This window comes from Stenella coeruleoalba (genome assembly GCF_951394435.1).
Source record: "Stenella coeruleoalba genome assembly, chromosome: 19".
In the NCBI taxonomy this organism is placed as follows: Eukaryota; Metazoa; Chordata; class Mammalia; order Artiodactyla; family Delphinidae; genus Stenella; species Stenella coeruleoalba.
In genome coordinates this window covers 8,205,670-8,223,812 of record NC_137165.1, presented here as the reverse complement: position 1 = coordinate 8,223,812, position 18,143 = coordinate 8,205,670, and the positions used below count along the sequence as shown (strand labels likewise).

Below are 18,143 nucleotides of genomic sequence, written 5' to 3'. Positions count from 1 at the left end.
GAAAAGGGCAGCTTTCCCGACAGATAGGCCCACCGCACGGTGACAACTGTGGGGAGGGGGGCGGGGGAGCAGCTCTTTCTCTCCGGAGCCCAGGGGCTTCGGGCGGGAGGGGTGAGCCAGCGGAGGCTCCATCTTCCTCGGCTCTTCCTTACGATCCTGGGCTGTCTGCCCACGGGGCACGGCCCTGTGCGCGGTGCCACCGGGGCCATCAGGCCGGGTTAGAGGAAGGCCCGACCCCAGCGCAGCAAAGAAAACAAACACAGATGTGTTTGCCTGGGACCAAGAGGGAGTAAATCGCCCCCTCCCCCACCCCCCCGGCCTGCGCGCTCCCCCGGGCGTGGGGCCGGCGGAAACCTGCGGGGCTCTACGCGCAGCGCGGGGCCGGGGCGACGCGGACAGACCGCGGCCGGCCCCTCCTCCCTCCGCGGGGTGCGCGCCGGGCCCAGCCCCCTCTCCGGGGTTTCCCCGGGCGCTCTCCTTGCTTTCCCTTTGTCTCTGCTTCTCCTTCTCGGGCGCCCCGGTTCCCACCCGCTCGTGTCCTCGCTCTCTCCGGGTCCCGGGCCGCTTCCCTTTAACTTTCTTCTTTCCCGGGGTTAAAACTTTGCTAGCGAGCGGGCGGCTGCTCGCCGACGTTATTGGCCGGCGCCCCGCCCGGCGGCCCCGCCCCCCGCCCCCGCGCTCCCCTCCGCCCCCCACTCCTTGCGCGAGTGGCGGCGGCGGCGGCGGCGGCGGAGCCTTCGGGGGCGTGCGTGCGTGTGTGAGTGCGCGCCAGCCAGCGGGAGTGTGTGTGCGCCCCGGGCGCGGGCTGGGCGGCACTCGCACCGCGGCGGGAGCGCCGGGAGCCGGGCGGCCGCGTCGTCACTCGGGCGGGAGAGGCGGCGGCGGCGGCCGGGCCGGGGCTGGGGCAGCGGCGGCCGCGCCGGGCATGGAGCTGGCAAGCCCGCGCTGAGGCAGGGCGCTCCTGCTAGCAGCCAGCGAGAGGCTCTCCGCCGTCCGGCGCGCAGGCTCCCCGGCCGGGGCCGGGCAAACTTTTCTTTCTCTTTTGCCCTCTCCTGAGGTAAAGTCCCGAACGCGGACTCGCCGGAGGGGGTGCGATATGGGACTGCTGAGCGGGACCCCGGGCTGCGGGAGGAGGGTGCTCGGGCCGTGCGGGCTCGGGGGGGCCCACGAGCTGTCCTGCGTCCGAGTTTGGGGTGCTGGCAGGCCGGCCGCGGACGGGCGGACGGGCGCGGGCCGGACCCTCGGGCGGCGTGGAGGCGGCGGCGGGGAAGCCGAGCGATGGCCCGCGGCCCCGGCTCGCCGCCGGCCGGGAAAGAGAGGCGCGGGTGGTGCGGGCTTGGGGCCCCCGGATTCGCCTGCCCCCCCGGGACGCGGAGGAGCGAGGCGGGAGTTCGTTCGGCCGCGGGCTTGGTGCGGGGGAAGCCGGGCACTCGCCCGCGCCCCCGCTCGCCGTCCCGCCGGGGGGTGGAGGGCGCGGGGCGGCCTGGCTGAGCGCGGCTCCTCTCTCTCCGCAGGCGCCTTCTGCGGCGGGCGGACCGACTCCTCGGCGCGGCGGGGCCGGGGCAGGCTGGACGCAGCATGATGCGCGCAGTGTGGGAGGCGCTGGCGGCGCTGGCGGCGGTGGCGTGCCTGGTGGGCGCGGTGCGCGGCGGGCCCGGGCTCAGCATGTTCGCCGGCCAGGCGGCGCAGCCCGACCCCTGCTCGGACGAGAACGGCCACCCGCGCCGCTGCATCCCGGACTTTGTCAACGCGGCCTTCGGCAAGGACGTGCGCGTGTCCAGCACCTGCGGCCGGCCCGCCGGGCGCTACTGCGTGGTGAGCGAGCGCGGCGAGGAGCGGCTGCGCTCCTGCCACCTCTGCAACGCGTCGGACCCCAAGAAGGCGCACCCGCCCGCCTTCCTCACGGATCTGAACAACCCGCACAACCTGACGTGCTGGCAGTCCGAGAACTACCTGCAGTTCCCGCACAACGTCACGCTCACGCTGTCGCTCGGCAAGAAGTTCGAGGTGACCTATGTGAGCCTGCAGTTCTGCTCGCCACGGCCCGAGTCTATGGCCATCTACAAGTCCATGGACTACGGGCGCACGTGGGTGCCCTTCCAGTTCTACTCCACTCAGTGCCGCAAGATGTACAACCGGCCGCACCGTGCGCCCATCACCAAGCAGAACGAGCAGGAGGCCGTGTGCACCGACTCGCACACCGACATGCGCCCGCTCTCGGGCGGCCTCATCGCCTTCAGCACGCTGGACGGGCGGCCCTCGGCGCACGACTTCGACAACTCGCCCGTGCTGCAAGACTGGGTAACGGCCACCGACATCCGCGTGGCCTTCAGCCGCCTGCACACGTTCGGCGACGAGAACGAGGACGACTCAGAGCTGGCGCGCGACTCGTACTTCTACGCCGTGTCCGACCTGCAGGTGGGCGGCCGCTGCAAGTGCAATGGCCACGCGGCCCGCTGCGTGCGCGACCGCGACGACAGCTTGGTGTGCGACTGCAGGCACAACACGGCCGGCCCGGAGTGCGACCGTTGCAAGCCCTTTCACTACGACCGGCCCTGGCAGCGCGCCACAGCCCGTGAGGCCAACGAGTGCGTGGGTGAGTGGGGCACCGCGGGGACGTGGGCGGCGGGCGGGGACCCGGGCGGCTGCTCCCGGGCCTCGCGACCGAAGGTTCCCGAGGATCGCCCGCTTCGTTGATGTGGTGGGGATGGTGGGAGGCGCGTACGTGGAAATCCTGCACCGCGGAGCGCAGAGAGCTGGTCCGCTCGCGCTCGTGGCGCCGGCCGTGGACGCTCGGGTTTGCGTTCACTGCGCTGTGCGAAGCCAAGATGCGGGGAGGGGGCTTTGCAGAAAATTTGCCGACCGGTCCCCCTAACCCCAGATCCAAAGGCACACACTCTGTGCCTTCCCCTCAGTTTGGCGGGACCCTGGCGTCCACCTCCGCCCCACCCCCCCCCCCCAGGGCTGCAGCTGCGCGCGCTGTTGGGGAACCCGGCCCGGTTCCCGGGAAGTTCCAGCTCCACGACCACAAATCCCTTGGGAGATGGCAAAGGGTTTTGCAGTTTGGGGCCAATTCGGTACACGGCGACTGTCACTCCTGCGTCCTCCATTTGTCTTTTATGGTTTGAAAATAGATATATATTTTTCTTTTGGACAGCCTGTTTGTGTTAGCAAAAGAATGATGTGATTTAAATTAATTACTATCTACAGATTACAAAAGAGAGTTCACTAATTATTTTAAACTAATTCAATCCCGCTGCAAAAAAGAAGTATACCAGATTTTTTTGTTGTTGTTAGCGTCAGGGTTCGGTGAAATTAAACAGTTCCGAATTAACTAAGGGCCCAGATTCTCGATTTCATGGCGTTTCAGTTCCTGAAAGAGAAATCTGACAAAACCGGCACTGGTGGATACTGGTTGGAAATGAGGCTTTAAAAAAAAAAAAAAAAAAAAAAAAAAAAGGATCCGTTCTGTTTCTGAATCATACGACTTTGCTGCTGTAGAAACTCTGCGGCATCAGTTTCTCCCCAGGAGGACAAAAAAAAAAAAAAAGGAGGGGAAAGGTAGTAAGACCATACTCTGCTTTTCTAGTATGAGATGTAAATGCCCAAATCTCATGTTTTATTTTAATGAAAATCATCAACGTCAATCGTCAATATAGTTGGTCAGTACGCCCTTGGGTGTTCATCTTGCGTGGAATATAGATGTTTCCTCCCCCTCCCCCCAGCCCCACACAGCCGGTGTGAGTCTCTTCAATTGCTTCGGCCTCTGAGGCACATTACAAAGTTTGCTGGTCCCCACAAACACACGTTTTGAGGTCTGGTTCTGATTAATTGTGTCATGTTGTTGTCGAATAGTTTGTGCCTCATGACTCTGGATGTAGACTTTTGGAATGGAAAACATGTTTTGGAGAAGCCCGGTCGGCGCTGAGGCCCAGGCAGGCGTCCTGGTCTGAAGAGGGCTGTTCTCCTGTTGCGTGGCGGGGCCTCCATCTTTGCACTCCAAGTGTACGCTTTTGCAGACCTAATTGTCCTTCCCCCTCCTTTAAGGGACGGAACTGGTTGCCTGGTGGAAGAGACTTTTCAGGATTCGGTGGCGAGATAGTGGTTACACCCCGGCTTAGTCGTCTTGGAGAATTAAAACTCCTTTGATCTGCTCCATTCCTTCAGAACTGTTGGTTTTTCCCATTTCTTCTCTTTCTTCTCCCCTTTCCTCTTTTCTTTTCTTCCTTTTGTGCGTAAAAACCTTTTATTGCGATTTAAAAGGCCTCCCAGGGTTTTGCTATCAGTTTTAGTATGTATGTGCATATGAAAGATAACTTCTCATTGTCACCAGCAGGGTCTGATTGGAAAAAACACAAGTGAATACATCGAGGCAGATAAACTGGCTATGACGGTAGCATTTTACTGGCTTGAAGATTCCTCTTAGCAGGGGTGGTATTGTTCAGATACCACCCACCCCCACCTCTCCCTGTCAGTTTATGTAACCCGCAATTGTTATAACAATGGCCATGTACTTGAAATAATTTCTATAGTCGAGGATTTTGTCTTTTGACCAAAGCACTAACTCTGTGCACAAATTGGATTGACCGGGTTTTTTTTTTTTTTTAAACCAAATTGAGCAATCAACATATTAACTAACGTGATTAGTAAGCCTTTTTGTTCAAAAAGTTTAATTAGGCCTAATAAGTACATAATCTACATGACAAATAATCGGCTAGCAATATTTTCTGGTTTTTACTGAAGTTATTTTAATTCTCAGTAGTTAAAGTATCTTTAAATCTTGCCAATTATTCAGTCATCTCATAAAAGCCAGGCCAATTCAACGATGTTAAAGTTATTTATAGTTTCCTTTTTGAATAGATGTTCTGATACCTTGTAGATATAGCCTCGGGAATGTCAGGTTGACTTCCCATAAAGTCTTAATTGAAGTCTTAGTGATTTTTCCATCATTCCGCAAAAGAGAAAGCCAGCAAAGACAATTTAGAAGTGATTTACAATTAAAGGTCGAGCTTTTTATGAAAAGGCCCTGAAGTGGAGATATGTGAATGAATTAGTATTTGACAGGTGTTCTGAGACACTACAGGGCACTGTGCTAGGAAAAAGCATTAATGAATCCTTCAAACACTAACTTTTGTACTCTCAGCGGCTCAGATTTTTTTCCCCAACATAATCCCATCTTGTGAATTTCACACTGTTGACATATTAAGTCAAGCTACCCAGATTATTTACAACTAAGGCAAAGTCTATTTTTAATTCTCAAAATGAGTTTTGATTAAAAATGAAGCATTATCACGGTCTTTGCCTTTCTAAAATAAAAAGACATGACATAATAAAGTGGCATCGTTCCCTAGGTTAACCCTCTCATCCCCGCTCCCTCCCCCAGTCCTAAAACTTGGAAAAAAGTCGATATTACTGTTTGACTAAATGGTTCTACACAGGGCAGAGGTGCTTTCGGTTTACTAAGAAATGCATATATCCTGTCGGTTTTCTTTGGTCCAACTTTCTTTTTGGGGTTGTTTCAAGGTTAAGTTCTCTATGGAATAAACATGAACTTTTGTAAGGTCCAATTTTATTTTAAATGCAATTTTGGACTTCTTCCGGAGAAGAAAAAACCCAAAACAATATGAAAGAGAAGACTATGTATAACGTTACGGCCTCGACAGCTCTCCGTGGAATAACTAAATACTTTCTTCCGCCCATATGTATCAGCAGCGTTCACATGCTCTTACACACATGTGCATTTATATTCATTGTGTAAAGAAGCATCCGTGCGTGGTGGTGGGGGGTGTACGTTCAAGAGAAAATGCATGAACAGTTTTAAACCACCTGGGTTGCTAGGCCCTTTTACCCCTCTTCCTTTTTTTTAAAAAAGAGCATCTGAAGACCATATTGTGTTTCATAAATTATTGACATCAGTTTTAATCAGTGTCCCCCTGACGTCGGAGCTGTGTTAGTATTTAGTGCCTGACGAAGCATGCTGTTTAATCTTACTGTGGGGATGTCAGCATGAACCCCTGCCTGGTTTGTGACAGGGTGAGCTTATGAAAACTCGTTTTGCGACTCACTCTATGGCTTGGCGTTGCCCAGCTGAAACCCAAAACCCACACAAAAGACGTCTCTGCAAGATGAGCACCGTGCTGGGCTGGCCTCCTATGGTCATGGGTACCTGCAACATAATGCTCGTAATTGTTTAAACATGGCTTTGGGAAGGGGTTCCTCAGGCTGTAAATGGCCCTGGTGCTCGGGCCTACCATCATCTTCCCCGGCAGGAGAGGGAGGTTATGTGGGAGGCGTTGCCCTGAGAAATCTAATGCCCCGATAAAGACTCTTGCAAAATCAGAAGGCTAAAGTGGTTTGCTGCCCAGTCTGGTACATAGGGATAGATAAGTGAATGCTTTTAGAGTCCTAGTAATATTATTGTCATAATAATTACATAATGTAATCATAATGTTAATTATGATTAACCCTCAGTAATCATAATGTTAATTATGATTAACCCTTGAGGGCTTATTTTTTGCCAAACACTCAGATTAATTTAGTCATTTAATCACTGTGACTATGCTAATAATAGGCCCTATCATTGTCCTTATTTTACAGAGGAGGAAACCATAACTGAGAGATATTAAATGGTTTACCCAAAGCCACATAGCTAGTAGGTGGTGGAGCTAAGACTCCAGTCAGATGCTTTGTGCTTGGTTTTATTGCATCCTCTGTGCTGCCTCCCCGTAGAACGGATGGATGGATAAATGAATGGCAGTTACATGTACAGGCCGACCTCAGAGATATCGCGGGTTCAGTTCCAGACCGCGGCAATAAGGCGAGTCACACGAATTTCTCGGTTTCCCAGTGCCTGTAAAAGTTGTTCACGCCATACTGTAGTCTATCAAGTGTGCAATAGCATTATGTCTAAAAGAATGTACGTACCTTAATTAAAAAATACCTCATGGCTAACAAATGCTAACCATCGTCTGAGCCTTCTGAGAGTCACAGTAGTAACGTCAGAAATCACCGATGACAGATCACCATAGCACATATAATAATAATGAAAAAGTTTGAAATATTGCAAAGAATGACCAAAATGTGACACAGAGGTATGAAGTGAGCAAATGCTGTTGCAAAAACAGCGCCAACAGACCTGCTCGAGGCTGGGTTGCCTCACACCTTCAAGTTGTAAGAAACACAATATCTGCGAAGTTCAGTAAAGCAAAGTGCGGTAAAGTGAGGTCTGCCGGTAGAGGAGAATTCGAGGAGACTAGTCAGAACAGCCTGTTACCTAGCAAGCTTGTTACCTCTTGCTAGAATTGGAGGTGTGTTGTATTGCATGACGTTATGTCATATAATATCATATATCATACTCATATTTATTATGTTCATACATATTTAAATATGAAATTGTATATAAGAAGTCGTTCTTGATTGTAGCCATCAGGCCTAGTGGGAGCTGGGAGTTGTTTTTTTTTTTTTTTTTTTTGCGGTACGCGGGCCTCTCACTGTTGTGGCCTCTCCCGTTGCGGAGCACAGGCTCCGGACGTGCAGGCTCAGCGGCCATGGCTCACGGGCCCAGCCGCTCCGCGGCATGTGGGATCTTCCCGGACCGGGGCACAAACCCGTGTCCCCCGCATCGGCAGGCGGACTCTCAACCACTGCGCCACCAGGGAAGCCCGGAGCTGAGAGTTTTTAGGAATGTAAGTGAAGAGGGTTTAAGCACCTTTGTGTGGGTTCTCAGTGTGCACAGGTGTTGCTTATGGCCAAGTCTTTCTTTTTTTCTTTTCTTTTTTTTTTTTTACTTTTTGGCCGCGCCGAGCAGCATGTGGGATCTTAGTTCCGGACCAGGGATCGAACCTGCACTGGAAGCGCGGAGTCTAAACCACTGGACCTCCAGGGAAGTCCTGGCCAAGTCTTTCTTGATTTCAGGGCCCATGATCCCTCTCAAAGGTGGTGGAAGAGAGCTCGTAATCAGAAAATCCTTTCTAAGAAGCCCTTCTCCTTTGTCCCTAGGGTTCAGTATCCTGTTGTTTCTCTGGAACACACTGAAAAAAGTCTAGGAAGTGACTAGGGAGTGTTGTTGTTAAAGAGGGGGGTTTAGTGGCGTATCCTTGTTGCTGGCGTGGTGCTGGTCGGTGCCGGGCATGTGTGTCAGCGGCACAGGACTGTCATTTATCGCTGTTGGCCCCGTGGCGGCTGGAGTGAGGGTCTCTGCTGGGGTCCTCATTAGCACCTGGTGGGCCCGGAGGCTGCTCCCCGCTCTACCCGGAGAAGCCAGACAGAGTCGTGTCAAGGTGCACCTTCTGGGGTGCGTCTGTGCCTTTCCAAGGCTTTGCCAAGGTCTCCTTTGGCCCTGCCCAGGCTTCTCCCTGACTTCCTTCTCCTGTAGAAAAATGAGATCCTCGGAAAAGTATTTGAGACTTTATGGCCAGAGTAAACATTGGAAAGGCAGTGGGTTGAAATTCAGATGTTCCCTGGAAGGAATCCCCTCATTTTCTGCTCACAGCTGGTATCGATATTTCCTTCTTGAGATGAGTTGTGCTTTTCATTAAGTAAATTTTTTGTCTTGGGATTAAACCAACATTGTATTCTTAATAGACTTTTATGTTTACACTTCAAAAGTCCACTGGGTTGTTATTCGTGTTATCTTGATGGCTTCCACAGCGTCTGCTATGCACACTGGCCTCACCAAAATAAATGGCTCTCTAGGGAACTGGATTATAAAACGGTCTTATCTGTCGATGCTCTAGTACGGGTATTTTGTGAGCCAGTATTTTTTTTTTCTCTTCCTTTCAGAAGTGATAATCATACCTTGGGTTTCTGCAGTGCCTTTCATTAGAGGAAGACTGGAGGTCTCGGAGAGCTTTTGAAATGCTCAGGTTTTAAGCCTAATACTTGCAGAGTGGCCTACAGCATTTTGCCTGTCATCTGGAAAGACACACATCAGCCCTTGTGGTCTCCGAAGCCTCAGAAGATGTGGCATTGGTTTGGGCGGCCCAGGAGTTAGAGTGCCTGTCCGGGGGGTGTTGGGTTGCATCCTGAAGGCAGACCACAAACCCCTACTAAGTGCCAGGCATCGTACTAGGTGCTTTACATGTGCTTTATGTCAGTGAATCAGATTTCCACGAAGGAAGCCTTTCGAAACCTGATGTCGCTGCCACCAAAGGGCAGTTTTTACACAAACAAAACTGAATGTAGACGGGGTACATCTTGGCTCGTTCAGTGGCGCTGTTGCATACACAGAGAGCAAGGGGTATCAGTGGCACTTGTTTCGAGGACTGATCACATAAAAGCCATGTCCTATTGTAACCATCTCCGAGGGATGGTTCCGAACGGTGCCTGAAATCATTGAGCTGCCTGCGACAGTCCTTGGACACGGGGCTATCTGCCCCCACGCTGTCTGCTGTCTTGAGGTTTGATGTGTACAGCACGTGGGGAGTTCAGGATCGCATTTCTGTGGTCTTATTTCAAAAATGTAGCTCTCTTATAAACTCGGAATTAGATTTTCATTTGCCTTTGGAACATTATATAATTTATGTGAATTTCCCCTAAGTCAGAAGGCAGAGACCCATTCCACTTGTCAGTTCCTTGCCTGTAGAGATAATACTTCCTTCCCATCCCAAGCTCCTGGGAGGCCTTGGCTGGGTGTGTGTTCAGCCCTGACTATATTATTTTGTGCCAGTTCTGCTCTCTGACAGAGAGAAGGGACTGTGGTCATGGGATGGATGAGAAGTGAAATGCCTCTTGTCCGAGCCTTTTCCAACATTTAAGCGCCTGCCCCGAGCCTCCTTTGCGATGGATGTTTCTATCTGCTGCATCCACTGGCACTCAGAGAACAAGGGAAGATGTCATCAAGGAGACAGGTGTACCAGTCGTTCAGAAGTAGTGCCAAGGAATGGAGAAGTGTGGTCTGCCTTTGCCTCTGGCGGGGTCATTCCTGGAGATCCTGAGTCTTCTGCCATCAGGGTCGTTGTATTAGCTAGAGGTAAGGTCATAATCACGTTGCAGTGCATTTGTGCATATAAAGACGATCCAGAAGAAAGATTTCCTTGTAGGTGTGGCGGGCTTCTAGGGTATTTGAAGGGGTGAGTGGTTTTTCAGAGGTCAAAGTAAATTTGTTGGGTGAGAACCTTGAAAGGTAGAAAGTAACGCTGAGAGGAACAGAAAGGTCACTATATCAACTGATAATCAATGAATCCTCCCAACCCAGCCTAGAAGGAGGCTCTAGAAGGCTGTCTCTGGGGGGGATTCAGGACTAGCCCATGTAAGATGTGCGAGGTATCAGCCTTCTGTGCAGGTGGTCCAGTCTTAGTTGAGGGCCCATTCATGCCCCTTCCTGGCTGGTGCTATGGCTAGATTTCCTAAATTTTCCCTGGTCCTTTACTGCCTCCAGATAAGAGAGATTTTTGGTTGTCATGTCCAATTTTTCACACATTCCAGAGGCTCCACACCAAAGTTAGACCATCTGTAGGACCGCAGGCACCTTTAAAGGGGCTGGGTTTGAATAAATGAGTGTTAGGTAACAAGGAAATAAGGTAGATTCTCTTTTAGTTTCCTGAGCGCCAGTATGTTGCATTACGTCCCATATTTGATGGAACATCCCAAAGGGATGGACACTTCCCACTGCCTGATTATGGTTGTTGCGGCTTCTGATTTCATCTGTTCCTGCTTGGAGTGGCTGTGGTGAGTACTTGGCAAACGCATCACCCCTTTCCAATTCTGAAACCAGGGCAGACATCACTAATCAATCACATCACTCTTTTCTCCTAAGTCCAGAAATGGTCTTAGGGTATTAGACTCCTTTTCAATATAATACCCTAGGCAGCCGTTACTCCTTAGAGTTAGCCTAGGAGATAAAAACTAAGACAGTTTTGGTCCTGGGAGACCTTCCCCTGCTCCCCCAGCCTGCAGGCAGAGAAGTACACTGTAAGTGGACGTTTCTGGAGCAATCAGTGGTCAGGTGACTCTGTTGGGTCTGGGGATGTAAAGCAGTGGGAAGTGATGCCCTCCCCGCAGGTGGGATGCAGCCTCATCGGGCCTGAGGCTCTTCCCACCCTAGAAGTCGGGCCCTGGACCCCACACCAGGTCTGCGTGGCATCGGGAGACAGAACTCTACACAGGCAAGGGCTCTGCTTACATTTGGGCTGACACAGAAAGTGCTGAACGATAACAGCGCCAGTCCCGGCATGAAAAAGGAAACACATTGTGTTTACAGATACGGAGCTTGGCCTCCGAAACGAGAAAGTACCTTTGGATCGGGTGCCCCAGGGCAGGGCTGTTGGACGGCGGCCCCCCTGCTTTGAGTCCTGCGGCCAACGCGTTTCCTCTCTCCGCAGCCAGACCTCAGAGGTGGGCAGGTCGATCGAAGCCAACTCTTTCTTCCCAGACCCAGCCCTGTCTCACTCCACAGCTCAGAGCTGGGGAGAATTCATTGTGAGAAAGTGCTCGACCTGCCCAGCTACCACGAGGAAGGAAATTGCTTCTCACTCCAATCCACAGAAACCCATGGGGCTTAAACCAGGAGTGGGGGCAGATCTGCCATCATTGTTACCCAGACATGCCAGGGGAGAATGGGACTGGACATCCTCTGTATTTCTCACCCCAGTTTGTTGTTGGAACCGAGGTGAGGGAGCTGTTTCTTGTTTTATCTGATTTTATTTGTTTTTTGTATTTTGGCCACGCCGTGCGGCACGCGGGATGGTTCCCCAACCAGGGATCAAACCTGGGCCTCCGCAGTGGAAGTGCCGAATCCTAAGCACTAGGCCGCCAGGGAATTCCCTGTTTCTTGTTTTAAATCGAAGGTGTCTGCGGAAGAATGTGACCCACGTTGAAGTGGAAAGCAAGCTCTGATTTTCCTGCTGCATAGAAATGGTTCAGTTCTAAAATCAAGATCAGAGAGCACAGCGTTCTACTGAATAATATATGAAATACCAAGATGTGTGTATTAGGCGCTATGGTTGAGAGAACCCACCTCCAGCTTCAGACTGCTTGGGTTGAAGTCCTGGCTCCACCCTTGCAGTGTGACCTTGGGCGTGTTATTGAAGTTCTTAGTGCTTTCAATGCCTTCTGTGCCCTGGGGGGCTCCACTGAAGACCATGCTGGTATATGGGGTACAGTGCCGAGTGAGAGGGGCCCTTGCATTGTGTTAGGGAGGGGGCTCAGAAGAGGGGCATAAGAAGGAGACCCCGGAGGCAGGGTGCTCCTTCTAGACTAGGGGCTTTCTTTTTTCTTTTTACTTAAAAAAATTTTTTTTTAATTGAAGCATAGTTGCTATACAATATTATATAAGTTACAGGTGTACGAATAGTGAGTCACAATTTTAAAGGTTATATTCCATTTGTAGTTATTATAAAATACTGGCTATGTTCCCCATGTCGTACAAGATATCCTTGTAGCTTATTTTATAACTAATAATATGTACCTCTTAATCCCTCACCTCCAAATTGCCCCTCCCCTTCCCTCTCCCCACTGGTAACCACTAGTTTGTTCTCTATATCTGTGAGTCTGCTTCTTATTTGTTTTGTTTCGTTATATTCACTAGTTGGTTGTATTTTTGTAGATTCCACACATAAGGGATCTCATACAGTATTTGTCTTTCTCTGTCTGGCTTATTTCACTTAGCACGATGCCCTCCAAGTCCATCCATGTTGCTGCAAATGGCAAAATTTCATTCTTTTCTATGGCTGAGTAATATTCCATTGTATGTATACATATATTTATTCATCTATCTGGTGATGGACACTTAGGTTGCTTCCATACCTTGGCAATTGTAAATAATGCTGCTATGAGCATTGGGGTGCGTGTATCTTTTCAAATTAGTGTTTTTGGGTTTTTTGGATATATACCCGGGAGTGGCGTTCCTGGGTTATAGGGTAGTTCTACTTTCAGTTTTTTGAGAAACCTCTATACTGTGTTCTACAGTGACTGCACCAATTTACATTCCCACCAACAGTGTACAAGGGTTCCCTTTTCTCCACATCCTCGCCGACACTTGTCATTTGTGTTCTTTTTGATGATAACCATTCTGGCAGATGTGAGGCGATAGCTCATTGTGGTTCTGATTTCCATTTCCCCGATGACTAGCGCCGTTGAGCATCTTTTCACGTACCTGTTGGCCACCTGCATTTCCTCTTTGGAAAAATTAGACTTGGGGCTTTTTATCAGCACCCTCACTACTGCCATGCTCTGTTCGAAACATTCTGCAAATATTATCTTGTTTAGTCCTCCTAACAGCCTTATGAGATGGGTTCTGTTATGAGTATAATTAAGTCAGTTTCTTCACTGAAGTATAACATAATGTACAGAAAAGCACACGAATGCTTGGTGCACAGCTCAGAACTTTTCATGATGTAGACACACCTGCATAACCAGCACCCCAGATGCTGCCGAGGGCCCCTCCAGTCACCACGCCCCTTACCCGCCATGCGTTGAATTGACTGTTTTTGAACTTCACGTAAATGGAGTCATATCCTGGCGGCTTAGGCTCAAGTAGTACGTTTGTGGAATTTATCCATGGGTGGTAGTAGTTTTATTCGTTTTCATTGCTATGCTGTAGTGTTCCATGATACCCATGGATAAATTTATTTATTTGTTCCATTTACGGTGGACGTTTGGGTTGTTTCCACATTTTAGCTGTTAAAAATAGTGCTGCCGTGGCTGTACTTACCCATGTCTTTTGATGCCTATTTGAATGCATTTCTGTTGGGGATGTGTCTAGAAGTGGAATCTCGTGCCCTAGGGTAGGTATCCGTTCAGCTCTAGTACATTGTGTTTATCCGTTGGTCACACGTTTTGTAGAAAGCGGTCGTACACGTTTACATTTATGCACCATTTTGCAGGTGAAAAAATGGGGCACGCACAGGGTACATGCCTCGCCCAGGGTCTCACAGCCGGCAGTGGTGGAGTTGGGGTTAGAATCTAGGCAGTGTGGTTCTGGTGTCTTGTTTTCCACCACTGTGCCTGACTTCCTGTCTCTTTCACCTGTATGTACCCTGTCAAGGAAAACCGTTAATACTGGGGGCAAAGGTGACTTTGGGCCAGTCCCTTCACTTGTCTGGGCCTTGGTTTTCTCTTCTGTAAAATGAGGGGTTGGGCCACAAAGACCATCTTGAGCACTCACATTTCTGTGCCCCAGTGGACGCACCTCCTTCCTGAGGACTTTTCCCAGCTACGTGACCCACCCCTTCCGTTCCCATCTCCACCAGAGGCAGCTCTACAGTGTGAGCGATGTTATTTCCCACCACCTCCATTCCACTGGGGTGCCCTCAGGAGACCGCGCAGGCTCTGATTGGAGGACTCACTTGGGCCTGCCCTTCAGGACTTCCTGGAATTTCCAGGAAGGGGGAGGGGGAGACATGGGACCTTTGTTCCATCTTTGCCCTCTGGCATGTCAGCCACCCAGCCTTCTCTCTTCAGTCACGCGTGTTCAGCTGAATGAACGTTCACAAAATCAACTCACTTGTGTAACTAGCGCAGCCATCAAGACATAAGATATTTCCAGAGGGCCTCGTCATGCCTTTCACGCCCCCACCGCATTGTGTAGCCACCATCTTGACTGCTAACACCATAGATTTCGTTTTGCCTGTTCTCGAACGTCACATCCGTGAAATCAGACTGTGTGTTTTCTTCAGCACCTGGCTTCTTTTGCTCAGCAGTATTTCCTCGTAAGTAGTCGTAATCATAACTTATCCTCTGGTCCTTTTTAGTTTGATGGGTGAGCGCAGTTTCTTGGAGATACTGATCCTTCTGCTTGTTCAGTCTGTGCACCTTTGCTCATGGTGAATGACTTTCCTCGTGTGTTTGGCACTGACGGTGAGCTTTTCTTTATCTGGGATTTTGTGGAATTCCCACGGGTCTTAGTTCTGGAAATGTCCCTTCTGAGTGATTTTGCATTTGATTTTGCCAGACATCCTGGAGGTATCATTGGCTTGGGACCGCTTTTTCCATTAATTAATTATCTTAGAAATTCCTCTATCAAATGAGGAGTATGTATTTTGATTCCAATCGTTTTCAGACCTGGGGTTTCATTTTCTCACCGAAGACTCTTTCTCCCTTTACTCAGGAGTTTTGAGGGGACTTCCCCGGTGGTCCAGTTGTTAAGAAGCCGCCTTCCAATGCATGGGATGTAGGTTGGATCCCTGGTCGGGGAACTAAGATCCCACATGCCGCAGGGCAGCTAAGCCCGTGCACCACAACTAGAGAAGCCTGTGTGCTGCAGTGAAGATCCCGCATGCCGCAACTAAGACCCGACACAGCCAAAAAAAAAAAAAAAAAAAAAAAAAAAAAGTTTTGGGTAGAGACACACTTGTGCTGTCAGATTTTTAGTCCCCTTTTCACTTAGGGTGCATTTGGAAGGTCCAGGCTTTTGCCACCTGGATTACTGACCCTAATGGGTCTCCCTGCCTCTATCCTTGTCCCCCAAGCTCTTACTGGTAGTTCCCTCTGCCCAGATATCCCAATGGATGGCTTCCCTGACTCCTTCAAATCTTTGGTCAGCTGTCATTCCTCAGTGCAGCCTGACTATCCTATTTAATGATCCTAAAATAGCCCCCTCATCCGTGTCTGTCTGTCTCTTTCAAACACACACACACTCACAAACACACACACTTATACTTCTCGTCACCTTTACCCTGCGCTACTTTCTCCTTTCTTCCCCCCACAATGCTTATATCCTTCTGACATACTATGGGGTTGGCCAAAAAGTTTGTTTGTTTTTTTCTGTAAGATCTTACGAAAAACCCAAATGAACTTCTTGGCCAGCCCAATATTTGATTTCGTTATCTATTGTGTTTATTAACTATCTTCGCATCCTGCCACTTGCTCTGTTCTAAGGCACTTGTTAATTTACATAAGGGCAGGAATCCTTGTCTCTTGTTCACAGGGAGCCTGGCATATAGTAGGTGCTCATTAAATATGGTGAAGAAAAAGAATGCAAGGCCTCCTTTCTAACTCCTGGCCTTTTAAGACCCAAGGTCTCATCTCATGTGTGCAGGTGTTAAAAACTCAAGGCCAAAGCCATTAAGGCCTGTCTCCAGGTCTGATAGCCAGTCTTCCTTTCCCCTTATCTCTCTCCTCCTTCCCTTCCCTCCTTACTCACAAACACCCCATGGTTCCTCCAGCACTTGGGGATTTCCTTTTATTGCTTGTGAGATATACCATGCATTACATATTCTTAAAAATTATTTTCATCTAGTATTTCTGCAGTGGTCGGGCGTCTGCATTAGCTCAGTATACCTTGTTGCCAGAACTCAAAGTCCTATCTTTTAATCTTCGTCCACCTGGAATTAATTGTGACATATGGTGTGAGGTAAGGATCCCTTTTTTTCCAGCAAACATTTAGCCAGTTATTCAATGACAGTTGCTGAAAAAAAATTATTCTCAGCCATTTGAGATGCCATATTATTAAATGCTTAAGTATTATATAAACTTGGATCTATTTTCCAGATTTCCCATTTTGTTTCACTGATCTCTTCCTTCCACTGCCTATCTGTTTGGATAGTGCATTTCATTTCTGGTGGGCTCAGCATTTACTCATTTATTCTTTTTCATTTGTTCCTTTTGGTTATTCTCGTTGCTGTTCTTATGTATTTACGTATGTATGCATGCATGTATAGGCTTCAGATGAGTTTATCAAGTTTCAATACAGACGCCATTGCTAATTTGGTGGCACTGTAGTTAAAATGAAGTTGGTGATAGTTGATAACTTTTTTTTTTTTTTTTTTGCCACACCGCATGGCATGCAGGATCTTAGTTCCCTGACCAGGGATCGAACCCGTGCCCCCTGCAATGCAAGCACGGAGTCTTAACCACTGGACCACCGGGGAAGTCCCTACATTTTAAAAATTGTAACCGTAATCAACATGACTGTTGTACTTAATGATTTCGTTATTTAAATGTCTCCATTAGGGTTGTTAGGATGCCAAAAGGGGAGGATGTTAAGTCTAAATAAAATCATAGATTGACTCTCTGCTGGATAAAGTTTTAAAACAGTATTAGTTGAAATTCAATAAATTGCACATATTTAAGGAATGTAGTTTGGAAAGTTTGACATATGTATTTACCTATGAAACCATAACCACAATGAAGATAAAGAACGTATCCACCAGCCTCAAGTATTTCCTAATGCTCCTGGGTAATTCCTTGCATACCTCCTGCTGTTTCCATCACTGTGCTTTCTATCATTTTATATTAGTTTGCTTTTTCTAGAGTTTTATATAAATGGACTAATACGGTATGTATTTTTGTGGTCTGGTTTTCCTCAGTTTTCAGGATTATTTTGAGACTTATCCATGATGTTACGTACCTCAATAGTTCACTCCTTTTTTCTGCTGGATAGTAGTCCATTGTATGGAAATACCAAAACTCATCTATTCATCTGCTGATAGACATTGGGTTGTTTGCAGTTTTTGGCTTTTACAGGGAAATTAGCAGCTGTGAACATTCTTGTACACATTTTTGTACGGACATATGCTTTCATCTCTCTTGAGTAAGTCCCTAGGAGCAGAATGACTGTGTGATATGGTAATGGATGTTTAACTTTTTTTTTTTTTTTTTTGCGTTACGCGGGCCTCTCACTGTTTTGGCCTCTCCCGTTGCGGAGCACAGGCTCCGAACGCGCAGGCTCAGCGGCCATGGCTCACGGGCCCAGCCGCTCTGCGGCATGTGGGATCTTCCCGGACCGGGGCACGAACCCGTGTCCCCTGCATCGGCAGGCGGACTCTCAACCACTGCGCCACCAGGGAAGCCCGGATGTTTCAGGGAAGCCCGGATGTTTAACTTTTTAAGAAACGGTCAAACTGTTTTCCAAAATGGTCGCACCACTCTACATTCATACCAGCAGTGTGTGAGCATTCCAGTGTCTCCAACTCCAGGTCCTCACCAGCGTTTGATATGGTCAGTCTTTTTAAATTTTAGCCGTCTCAGTGGTTATAGAGTAGATGACCTTTACAATTTTAAGTCTTACAATCCAGAAGCATTGAACATTTTCATTTTTTCATGTCTTCTTTTATGCCTTTCTGTAGCGTATATACATTTCTTTATATTAGCCTTATACTTTTTAACAGAAAATTTATTTCTGTGTATTTATAATTTTTATTACTATTATGAAAGGCCTTTTTTTTTCCTTCCTCATTTTATTTTCTAACGATATTGCTGACATA

At 49.0% G+C, this 18,143-nt stretch overlaps 1 protein-coding gene across 2 annotated transcripts in view; it reads left to right on the top strand.

Annotated features, from left to right (window-relative positions):
• The first annotated feature begins 811 nt into the window (after window positions 1-811).
• The window catches only part of NTN1 (netrin 1), a 183,062-nt gene continuing 165,730 nt past the window's right edge, over window positions 812-18,143 (top strand). Inside the window, exons 1-2 of one of the 2 annotated variants that reach the window (XM_079903748.1) lie at window positions 812-1,057; window positions 1,515-2,596. In XM_079903748.1, coding sequence (XP_079759874.1) covers window positions 1,579-2,596 — 1,018 coding nt within the window. In that variant the 5' untranslated portion in view covers window positions 812-1,057; window positions 1,515-1,578. Of the gene's footprint in view, window positions 2,597-18,143 lie in introns of both variants that reach the window. The other variant, XM_079903747.1, reaches the window with a different exon arrangement.